Below are 12,337 nucleotides of genomic sequence, written 5' to 3'. Positions count from 1 at the left end.
GCTTGTTCATTATGCTAATGACAAATGAAGCATGACATACGTCAAAGTTATTTCAAATATAAGAATCAAACTCCTGAAGTCATGTTTTCAGCATACATGTGAGGCTTAGGGGAATCAATTGACACAAATGAAGTAAAACATTTAAGATATTAAAAAGCCAAAGTCAATGTCTTATAGTAATCTCCTCTAAACCTTCACCATAGACAGTACAGTTTAGCAATAAGACACAATTGTTGAGGCGAACTACTGTGTGTCTGAGTTTGATTAATTGTGTACTCTTGGAGCAGGAAAATGAACACACAACAGTAGCTGTGCACAGACTAGAGGGGAGATGAGTGTTGCAGGCACAGTGCAATAACCAGGTTTGTTGATTTATAGCCAGAGAGCTGCAGTCACTTCACTGAAAGCCAGGCATATTTTGGTTTATTTTGTCTTTGGGTCCCTAGAAGAAAAATTAATCTAAATTTCCCCATCTCAGCTTTTATTACCTTAACAAAAATGTAATTTGAGATCTGTGATCCACTTCCCATCGGCTTAACTTTTCTGCAGTCCTCCCACAACCTTAGTACAACTCACTAAATGCTCTTTGACATATGAGTTTGTCATCTTGATTATCTCTGCAGTGGCTCTGAAACTTTCAGCTGCAGCTGTGTCTTGTCGTTTGTTACAGATCCTGTTACTGTATCTCTATGAGGGACAATGGATAATTCTTCAGTGACAGTTCAATGTCCTGAATCTTGTGTTTCAGCTTCACTTTCCACAGGAGGATGATTTTCTCTCTTTGCTGTCACCAAAACACACACAAGTCTGGTTAGACACTTCTTAGAAATTCACTTTTATTCGTATATTGCATCTGTTTTACATGTTAAGGAAAACTTTCCATCATGATTTTTTTAATTAGCCAAAATCTCTAGTCACACTCAGGCCACACATGGACAAATCTACCTTTAAACAATACTTGCATTGTTATGGATCACTAGGCTGAGTCCGCCAACTTTTCTGTGAATGAGCTGAGGATTTTTGTCTTCTCACTCGACTCAAACTGTCATCGAGCACTTATTCTCACATTTGATTTATTCTTATGTCAATAACAAAGCTATCTAATGACCAGTTCATTCCAACTTTCACCATAACCACACTATTAAAAAGAACACCTAATTAGCATAACGTGAGATTAGAGACTACTTCTTTTGTATGTGTGCACATTTGTTTTGCACCGAAAACATTTGTTGTTGCATTGGAGGACAAAATATATACAACACATACAAACAGAATATCAAGATTACAAAGTGACTTTACCACATGGTGAATCATCCCTAACCTCAGCCACAGAATACAGTATAAATCTCCATTCATTGTAGATGCTTCACAGTCCTTGAGTTGTTCTTAAATTATGCCTGCTCTGCACAGTATATTTTGCACAACGAAAAGTGTATGAATTGTAGAAAATGATTTACTGTTGAAACAAATGTAGGCAGATTATTAAAATAACAATTCCTTTAACTGCACATTACTTTTATGCATATATGAATGGAAACACTCTGATATGGCAGACCAGCAAGACTGTAAGTGTGGGTGTGTCCAGCATGAAAATGAGGAAACAGTTATTGACAGTTTATTTACAGTAGTGTGATGAGTTAAAGTCTTGGTCATTAATAACAGCACTTTGCACTATGTTGCAATGCCATGAATACAACCTGAAAATTTTTTACTCCTTATGTGTATTTTAGTTGTATTTTTCTAGAATTGTTGTTTTAAAAAAATCCAGGCTGTAGCTCAATTGCAAAACTGTCACCAAGAAGTAACTAACACAGTAGTTCCATAGTACACAGAGTAAAATGGTTGTCATAACTGGTAAACTGCAAATCTGTTTTTATGCAATGTAAACCTGTTGCTTTACTTACTACAGAATATTTTGCTTGATCACACTGCATGTGATGTTCAGCTTACATTGAATTTTCACTGGTTTTACGGAGTTTTACCCTCTGAAACTCATTTGTATTACGGTTGTCTTGGGACTTTGCTCAGTACAGATTGAATCAATTCCACACGTATCTGTTATCTGTGTGTGCGCGTGTATCAAAGGTCAGCTACATGTCTGTGTGTTGAGTCAAATTCAAACAGAGGTGCTTCAGCCTGAGTTCAGTATTTATAACTTCTTACATCTATAACTTTGTCTTCTTTTGGCAGCAAATGAAAACAAGAGCCACATTAAGATCAAAATTAAATTTAAACTTTTATTGCAACTGTACTAAAAATACAAATTTGGAGTGTGGGAGGCAACTGGAGCATCTGGAGTAAGGCTTTTTTTCTGTGAGCTACTGTGCAACCCACATATATCTGTCTCACAGTGGACATTTTTACTGGTCTCACACAACATAATCAGTATTAATATATACCTGCATTCCTTAATAGTTGACCAGTTACAGCACTCTGTGTTGCACATACTGGTTCACTGGCATAGTTTACTTATCATTTTAATTGTCTTTTGGTTGTGTTTGTAGGAAACACAAGCACATTATTCATTCATTTTCTAACCACCATAATTTACTATATGTTTTCATTAGGAAAAAACCTATTGCCCCCTATCAAACAGTTAATTAAATACTTGTCTAGCTTTGGCCACTATGATAATTACACTCTTCCATGAAGAGAAGACACACGTGATGAATACATTTTGACCCTTTAAAGCATTTTTTGGGAATAATTAAAATTGCAAAGAACAACTCCATACATTACAATAAAATGCTTAGTAGCAGAAAAACTACAACAAGTTTATACATGTGCTTCATGCTCTGATGACTGACCACTTGATTTTGAAGTGCTGGTCATCTGTAACATGACTTTACAATCAAATGTTACAGTGCTGTGCAGATATTTAGTCTGATCCTTTTCGAATATCACTGGAGCCTATATGATCAACACAATATATTATTAACTACACCATCATTGAATTATTAATAGCAATTCTTTATTTGTTTTCAACATTTTATCATAACATGAAGTTTATGAGACATCTCTTAGCACATTTTCATATTATGACCACTCCTACACCTACAGAAACCTGTATCTCCATACCTAAATAAATGATACAAAGAATATTTATGATAAGTATCAGTACAGTATTAAAGAAAAAGTAGATTTATCAGCATACTTTCAAAGTGTGAACATAATAAAACAAATAAATACATAGTAGTAAGGAAAAAAGACCAATATAAATAAGTAAATAAATAAAATAAGAGACACGAGATTTTTTTTTAAATTTTTTGATATATATTTATTTCTATACTAAAATGTTTAAAATATTTAGCTGAAAATAGCTCTCACGCGCCGTGGGACGGGCGCTTGCTCGTGCACAGCGTTGCTGGCCCACGCGCTGTGCTCACGATCCCCCTCTGTGACGTCAGTGGCCCCCTGCCATATTTATTCATGCCGGGCAAGATGGCGGCGACACGGACGAGGTGTTATTGCCAGTGGACATAAAAAGGCATTTTATTCAAAAATACAAAACCGAGTTAGATACATCCGTGGTGTAGTTTGTGTGTTTGTACGCGCATTCACCGCGGCTACGAGCGTCGACGTATTTTTCTTATTTTATTTTACGCCTTTCCCTGTTTGTTTTTTTTAAATTTTCTTTACAAAATGTTCACGTTGTAGCTCGCCCGCTAACCGACCAGCTGGCTAACAGAGAGCTAGCTGCTAGCTATCTATCACCGCCGAGCCGCCGTGAAGTGGAGGATGGGAGAAAAGCTGGAGCTCAAGCTCAAATCGCCGGTCGGAGCGGAACCTGCTAGCTACCCGTGGCCGTTACCAGTATACGTAAGTGTCCAAAGTTAAAATAGATTTAATAGATTTATACATAGTCTCTTTGTGTTTGTCTTTGTCAGCTAGCTCTCTGCTAACACTGTCTTAGCCTGAAGGAGCCGCGGCAGGCTCGTCCGGCGAGTCAGGTCATACTAGTCGGGATGGTGATAAACAGACATGTGGAGCAGCCAAAACACGATGACTGATCACATACTTAGCTTCTTTTTCACTCCTAAGTCACTCTCAGTACACATGTCACACAGGAGCTACGGTTCATTTGAAAAGAGTGGTGATACAAGGTATCAGAAAGTAATAATATAAGCCAGATATTGTTTTGACAGTCAGTAATAAGTAGGTGTTTTGCCATTAGAGCAATTAAACAGTGCACGTTTACACCCAACATCATGTCAGTCTCTCTGTAACTTTGTTTCTGCCCATTATGTCTCGACCATGATCATTTTCCCACTGAAATACATGCAAGTGAATCGTTCATAGATGAGTTATACCAGTTTTTTCGTTGCTCAGACTCACCATCTGATACCAGTAAACAATCACACAGGGCACGTACTGTGGTGAGGTCTGAATCTGTCCATGTTGCATGCTTGTGAATGCCAGACTTGCATTACTCGAGTGCTTTCTATGTTTTGTTATCTATGTCATTCTCATGATCGAGCCCAGCTGGTTATGTTCGGTAGGTTGCATGTATGTTCCTGATCTTTCCATGCTCATTAATAGTCACGCTTGCCTTGAAATAGACTGCTTCCTTATCACATACTTTCAGCATGTCACTGGCTGATTGCACTTGACTCATTGAGAAAGAAACGGAAAGGGAAGCGGTTGCCAGCTCTGTGGTATTTCAGTGATGTATATAGTTAACTTAAATTGCGTTTCTCATTTATAGTAATTGCGGTGAGACAGTCAGCGCTGACTGCAAAAAGTTGAAGTTCTCTGAATGTCTGTGTGGGGTCTTTCTTGTATGTCTCATCTCCACCTACGCTGCACCTAGTTTAGCATTAGTTATTTCAGTCATTTAGTTTGTTTATCCCATGATCTCAATTTGAAATGGAGCTGAGATGAGTTTCAAGTCACTGAGTCAGAGTTAGTAGTTGATGTAATCAGCCGCTCCTCTCTGCTTTGGCTGACAGAGTTGGCTCTCCCTTTACACCAGGCCGGAGTCTGATAACACTAATGGTTCCTCCCTCCCAGATTAACTGCCTCGCCCACTTCCTTATGTTATGGTCTAAACAAGAGAACAAGCATTTCAGGAATGTAATATACTGTTGGCTTGCGTGATAACTATTTATACTGGGAATAGCTGTCATTGCATTGAATTAGAAACAGCTGATGGTCCTGCATGTGGAGTTCTGCAATATGGAGCCTATTCATGTGGATCTTTCCTCCTGTTTTCAAAGGGGAAAGACTTCCTCTCCCTTCTCCCCTCTTCTCATGTCCATATGGTCAACACTACAGGGAGGAGAATAGAAGAGACTGCTCCTCATTCAGCAGTGCTACAGTAACACACACCATTATCTGTGCTCAACTGTTTGGTTTTTTCATAGTCACGTTTAATGATCAGTTTTTACCCTTGTTGATCTGCTTTCTGGTAGCAACTAATCCCACTCCATGTAGATTCATACTTCACTCCCACAGAGCATGACGATTGCTTATCTCACCCACGGAGCATGAACACAGTGCTATCTGTGTTTGGATACAGACAACATGGCTGTTGTAGAATAATGCATGCTGTTAGTGTGATCCAGCACCCAGAATAAAGCCCATTTTTCTCTGTGTTTCATACCGTACTTTGTCTGTGCTTCTCTCATTTTCTCTCCTCCTCTCTCACTAAATCCCGACATCTGTGCATCTGTAAATGCTTCCATATGAAGAGCACCTCTGGTGTGGTGCAGCTCTTTGTCCATCTGGTTCTGGGTGTGGGCACTAACCAGGCCTGAATAGCATGTAAGAGACATGCTGCTGCTAAAGTCAGCTGAATGTCTTTGTTTGGTGCTCACCTGTGTACTTCACCTATTATTTACAAGGCTGTGATTACTGTAGTTAAATCAATGGCGTCTGAGCATTTAAAATGAAGTGTTGTTGCACCACTGAAATGGAAAAACAGTTGTCGTATTAGTTACTAAGTCATTTTATTATACAGTGACACAGTTATCCATCCAGTAAATCCATGTTAAATGAGTTGCTGTCACTTGGTGTAACTTACATGTGGTAAGATAAAACAAATGGACATGTTAAGACAATTCCTCTGGAGGCAACAGTATGTTTGTAGTCATCATCAGATAGCGTACTTAAAAGAGTGTTTCACAAAGCTCTGCTTCAAAGAAAGAAAAGATAAGATGTTATCTTGTTTTCGTCACTGGTTCCCCGTCTATGTTGCTTGAGTCAGTTGTGCTTTTTTGGCAAATTGGAGAAATACAATTGTCACGCCTGCCTTAGTAATTTGTCCTCGTAGGCTGCTGAGGTCTACGTAGTGGAGCAATGTGTGCCGTAAAAACCCCTACACTCCTACACGTCACATCACGCTGAGCTAGGGAGAGACTGAGTGAGGAGGTTGTGGAGAGAAGAGGTAGCACACATACGTCAGTTCTCCCCACAGTGGGGAGAGAGGAGGGTCTCTCATGTTCTTTTTGTCTCCTTCCAGTTTTCAGACAGTGTTTATTTTTAGCCACAGCCCCGTGCTGGTGTTGCTGTGTGCTGTCTTTGTGTGAGCAGGTGACTCTCCCCTTCACACAGTCTCTTTCATACACTATGTATACCATCTCTATTTAGTGGAAATTAGTGTGGAAAACCTGCCTTGCAGCTGTATGCTTATTACAGTTTGTAGCTAATGCTGCTTATTAGCAACACAGCTAGCCGTTGCTGGATTATATAGTTGTATGTGAAATGCTGTGCTGTACAGAAATAGTTGGAGATTTCCTGTGTTATCATGCATATTTGAGTGTGTGCGCATGCATGTTTGAGCCTTGGCGGAAGTTTGCGTAGTAGTGGCGGGCAGTATTGAGCGGGAAGCCGGGAGCTCCGAGCTGTGAGCTGTTAGCTGCTGCTGCTGTGCCAGGCCTCAAACAGCTGACAAATACCAGGCTTTCCCTCCTCTCTCTGGCCCCCTTGCTCTCCGCAGCTCGTCTCTCTTTCACTTTCCTTCCTTTGACTCGCTTTCTTTTTACCCTCTGATTTCTCTCTTCTCTCTTATTTTCCTTCTTTTCTTTCCCTCCACCAGAGGCACTCCTTGGCAATGCTCTGTAGCGGGAGACAGAAAGTGGGTCAGTGGGTCAGCTGAGGCAACAGTCTCAGGCTGGCTGCGCTCTGGGTGTAATTTGAGTCCTATTTCTCCCACAGAGCAGCTCAGCACACTCCAGCTAAGATTACCAACAATAGATTCTCTGCATGTGATCAATAAAACTCATCCTAATTTACTACTAAAATGCCAATATAATACACTTTTTACATAAATTGTCTCATGTAGTGACATGGTTTGGAATAGTCTTAGTTTAGTCTTGAGCTAACTGAATTAGGTTAGAGTCATTTCAGATGAAATTAAGCTTTAAATTAAACCTAGAAAAAAGATGTCACATTAATGCTGTCACTGGAGACACTTGGCTTATTTAGACTGTGAAAATAAATATGCAATAACAGCCAGAGCCAACATATGGACATCATTTTAATAAAATCTGTTATCACAATTACAATACAAATGCTGAGAAGATTATTTTAATGCTGTAGACTCTGCTCACATTATTGTCATAGGGACTTGTGAACTGCCTTTCCTCACAGAGCTGGTTATTTTAATGTTTGTGGGATTGAGTACAGGAACTATATTTCACTTCTGTCTGACTCCATATTTTAGAGGATGTAATAATAATGTAAGAAATATCTCTTTAATAAAAGACTTTTATATTATAGCATTGTTTAATTTATAATCTGTCTGGAAAACCTGCATGAAAGCATAAGAATGCAGTTATTTGTATATCGGAGTGTCTACACACTGCTGTCTTGACACAGAAACCAACTCTGTGACCTACAGGCTTATATAATACACTGCTGATAATGAGAGTGTGCCTCATTCACAGTAGAGCTGAGCATTATAGCCTATAAATAACAGATATTTCTAGGCTATATTGTGATACACTATATATATCTTGATATTTTGAAATCTCCTCTAAAGCACTTCATCAATGCTTGATTTAACTCAGTATGCTGATTGTAGGAGTCCCATAATATGTCCGCATTAAAGCATTTCTGTTTACTGTATATTGTTATATAGTTTCTATTTGAACATTTTTAAACTTGTATGCAAAAAGGGGAAAATGACAACCAAGTTAAATTGAACAGAACATTATTTATTCAAAGCAGGCAATTGCACAAATAGGCTTTTAGCAGATGTTAAATGAAAATAAATAATGATGTAGACTTAAATACTGTGGCCTAGTTCTCAGAGACCATGAACAGAAACAGAGCTCAGTGCAACAAAAAAGTGCATTCGACAAGAAACTCTGAGGAAGACATTTCAAAACAACATAAATTAAAGTGTACTTTTTGTACGTGATGTTTGTGACAATGGTAAAGTAAAAATAGCGTGTGTGTGAACCAAAGAGGTCCAGACTGTCACTGTGAAAAAGCACTGCCGTCGTGTGTGTGTGTGTGTGTGTGTGTGTGTGTGTGTGTGTGTGTGTGTGTGTGTGTGTGTGTGTGTGTGTGTGTGTGTGTGTGTGTGTGTGTGTGTGTGTGTGTGTGTGTGTGTGTGTGTGTGTGTGTGTGTGTGTGTGTGTGTGTGTGTGTGTGTGTGTGTGTGTGTGTGTGTGTCCGTTATTTCTTTCCATTTTGGACTTTGTTTTTGTCGTATGGGCTTGATTTGGCAAATGAAGAAGTCAGATTCATTTGTCTCTGAGCTGCTGGTTGCTTCAGTGTTTTATTTGTATGTGGGTGGTGGAGATGCAGAGTTTCAGGCTTTCCTCTTTTTTTTGTCGTGGATGGCATTTCAAATGGTGAAACTAATTTGTGGTACTGCTACGCAATGGCTTTGTTGCATATAATTGTGGTTGTTAAACATCATCCTTGTGTTACCCAAACCGCTGCCAGACGATGGATCCGCCAATGTTTCTTTTCTGAACCTGTTCACTCATGTTAGAGCTGGATTTAGTCTCTTTCTTGTGTGTTGGATGTATGAATTCTTTATCTGTTGTGTTTTATTTCTACTTAAACTGTAACTTGTATGTATGTATGTTGTCTTGGTCAGGTCTCAGCCAGAAAAGAGATTTCAATCTTAAGGGACTCTGTTGTAAAATAAATATCAGTCAGAGGGACCAAACCATGACTTTTACTTTCATGCTTTTTATCTATATTTTTTATCTTAGAACTAGTTCTTACATTGTACCGTCTGATCACGTCAGAAATCAAATGTGTTTTTCGTCGTTCTGAGTGGCTTCAAACGCAGAGTGAAAAGCCGCCTGTTGCACAGATGGGAGGCGGATGGGGAGACATGGATTCGTTTCATGGTTGAGACAACGGAGCATATTTTAATAATAGTGATGCAGTCGGTCAGTGTCATGGGTCTCTTGTTTGTCATTCTGATGGCAGCAACATTACAGTGTAACCAGGGCAACCAGGCTACCTAGGCTAAACTGGCTAGCATACACCCATGAGCACACTACAGCTAAATGGTGCACTGCCAAAACGTCCTGAGTGGAACTCACGCCCCAAAGAGTTACTGTTCCACACATTGGACTGAGTGGATAATTGAACTGTTTTGAAAGTAGTAGTATTGTCTGTAACGTGACAGTTCAGGACCAATACACATACTGTCACACTCTAATAGTGACTTTTTATGTCATAAATTTAACAAAAATAAAAACATGATTGTGGGGTCATGTGGAAAAGTTTGGGCACTCTACATGGTCAGTAATTAGTAACTCTCTCATTTCATCACATCTCACAGTCTTTTACAGACATGTCGGTATCGGTGTACATGTTTTCCGATATGCACCGATATGAAAACTTTTCAACACAACATATAATGCAGGAAATTATGCTTGGGGTGATTTAGACATGGTGTCGTTACGTAGTTTGTCTAGCAGAGCACGCTTTGACTTAATTGTTCACTGTTAGCCGCATGTGAGGAGGAGACTATCAGAGCTGACGGTGTTACAGAGTTGGAGTCAGTCTCCGCAGTAAGTTGCCAACGACTTTGTGAATTAAGTTAATAAACAACGACCCCGTGATTACCCCTCTTAAATATAACTCATTTAACATTAAGTCCATCCCTGACAACATGTCACTCATGCATTTCACATGTTAGCTATGTTAGCAGCTGTGGTTTGTCAGTACAGTCAGTAATGTAGCAGACTGAGAGGTTAGCATCAAAGCAGCTTTCTGCAGCTCAGCAGACGGTGCGATGGTGGATTGAGTCTGTTCAGTGTTGAGTTCACACTAAGGTGTGACTTAGCTGATCAGACACAATGCTGCAAAGTAAATAAACAATGTCCCCATCTCTCACTGACAAGAGTTAAGCCTGATTTATGCTTCTGCGTCGGAACGAAGGCGTAGGTACGCCGATGCCCAACACCGTCGTGCACCTTTCGAAGTTCTGCGTCAAGGGAACGCGTTGCTCTGCAATTCACTGCCATGCCGCTAGGGGGTGTGACTGTGTGTGTGGTATCTGTATCCTTGTTTATCTTCCAGTCACAGTAGACAATGGCGACCGAGTTAGAGTGGGTTTGTTTGGGGTTGGAGCTCATCGATATTGAAGAACAATTGATTTTATTGCAAATGTTGAGGCGCGGGCGACAGAAAAGACGTTTGCGGAGGTGGTCTGTAGAAAAAAACCCGGAAAAGGCAACTGCCGGAGGAGCTGACGTTTTGAGCGGACCAATCATAGTCCTTGCGGTCTGCTTTGCCGTGATGCAGTTTTTTTGGAGGTGCACGTCAGGTTACGGCGTAGGGGTCTGCGTTGACGCAGAGGGCTACACGTAGCTACGCCGTCGACGTGACGCAGAAGTATAAATCAAGCTTAAATCATACTCATTTGCCACATTAGCTATTAGCCACGTTAGCTACCTTCACAGCTAGTCAGCTCAGTGGAAGCTAATGTGTGAACATGTATTCACACCAAACGGTTTTGTTCAGTACTCACAGTTCATTTTGTCTCCAACTGAACAATTACAGTCGTTACATCTACAAAAGTTAAAGTTTCAACTTCTGTTTTTCCACCTTTGTGTCATGTGTAACAGAATAATGTTAGTGTTACACCGCTGCCGCTCTTCATCTCTTCACCCTGCTGATTGTGAGTTATAGTTATACATGAACGTTGAAATATTGATAATAACATTTATTGATAAAAAAAGAAAAAAATTCAATCAATTGAAATAATGACTTATACGGTACAGTACTGATGTTTATTTTGCTATTTTATTCATTCTTTGTTTCGTTAGTGTTCATTTCTAGAAATGCTTAACAATGTTAAGCCCATTTCCACCGGCTCCGTCAGCGGCGCGGAACGGCTGCGCTGCGGTCACCGGAGTTGATCGCTGCCACTCTAATCAATGATGGTGTTTCCACCGGAAGCGCTGCGGCACGTCTCAGCAGCGTCCCAGCAGCGGCTCTCTGCGCCGCAGCACTATCAATCCGCAGCATTTCTATTTTTGACGGAGCCGTTTCTAAATTGCGTCAAGCTCAACAGAGCAGATCGCACCAGACAGGAAGTCAGACACAGAATCGGCACAATAAAACTTCAGTCTTTCAAAATAAAACAACCTGTGCAGCCTCCCGATCGTATTTCAGCAACAAACACGAATAAAACAGACAGATAAAGACACCATCTAGCTACGTAGCCTACTGATACATGGTATAAGCACAAAAATAAAATAAAATTACCAAATCAACTAAATTTGAGCAAGTTAACACAATCGGGCCGTTTAGTTGTGCTGCTACTATAGTAATTACGGTAGACTAAAGGCACTTGTTCGGACTCGTGGGCTGCCGCAATTACTGTATTAACAGTGCAACTTTATTTTAAAAGGCATATTTCTCTCCCAGAGCATGCTCCACTCCGCTGCTGTGACGCACCCGGTGTGAGTTGACGCCAGGCAGAGGACGGAGCAAAACCGTGGCGCAGCCGTTTCGCACCGCTGACAGACCCGGTGAAAATCCCGGGTTAGATATACTTCATTAGTTACTTGTTTAATAAAGTTGCGTCATATCAGTGCAAAAGTTTTCCGCTCTAAAATTGCTATCTGTTTCAAAAATCCCATATTGGTTGGGCTCTAGTCTTGAGAATCTTCAGCATTTATTAACTTCAACCTACCTACTGCTAACCTTTTCCACTGCTCCGTTCATTCAGTCACTTTTCTGCTACTCGCTCAAACCCACACGCACACTGAGCATGCACATTACACACTGCCCTATTCCTTGACCTTGACAGAGCATCACTACTCTTATAACAGTACCTTTCATGTAGATTCCGTTGAAGAATGAAGAGAGGCATAATGACTGAGAACAATTCCCCAGTAACGTAGGGTGTAGTCAT

At 40.3% G+C, this 12,337-nt stretch overlaps 1 protein-coding gene across 2 annotated transcripts in view; it reads left to right on the top strand.

Annotated features, from left to right (window-relative positions):
• Nucleotides 1–3,442: 3,442 nt before the first annotated feature.
• The window catches only part of dot1l (DOT1-like histone H3K79 methyltransferase), a 31,343-nt gene continuing 22,448 nt past the window's right edge, over nucleotides 3,443–12,337 (top strand). For both annotated transcript variants that reach the window (XM_062423522.1, XM_062423521.1), the window contains exon 1: nucleotides 3,443–3,819. In XM_062423522.1, the coding sequence (XP_062279506.1) occupies nucleotides 3,739–3,819 (81 nt within the window). In that variant the 5' untranslated portion in view covers nucleotides 3,443–3,738. The remainder of the gene's footprint in view (nucleotides 3,820–12,337) is intronic.

The sequence above is a fragment of the Scomber scombrus genome, chromosome 8, assembly GCF_963691925.1.
Source record: "Scomber scombrus chromosome 8, fScoSco1.1, whole genome shotgun sequence".
NCBI lineage: Eukaryota > Metazoa > Chordata > Actinopteri > Scombriformes > Scombridae > Scomber > Scomber scombrus.
The sequence above is the reverse complement of the archived record's forward strand: the minus strand, read 5'-3'. Positions and strand labels throughout refer to the sequence as shown.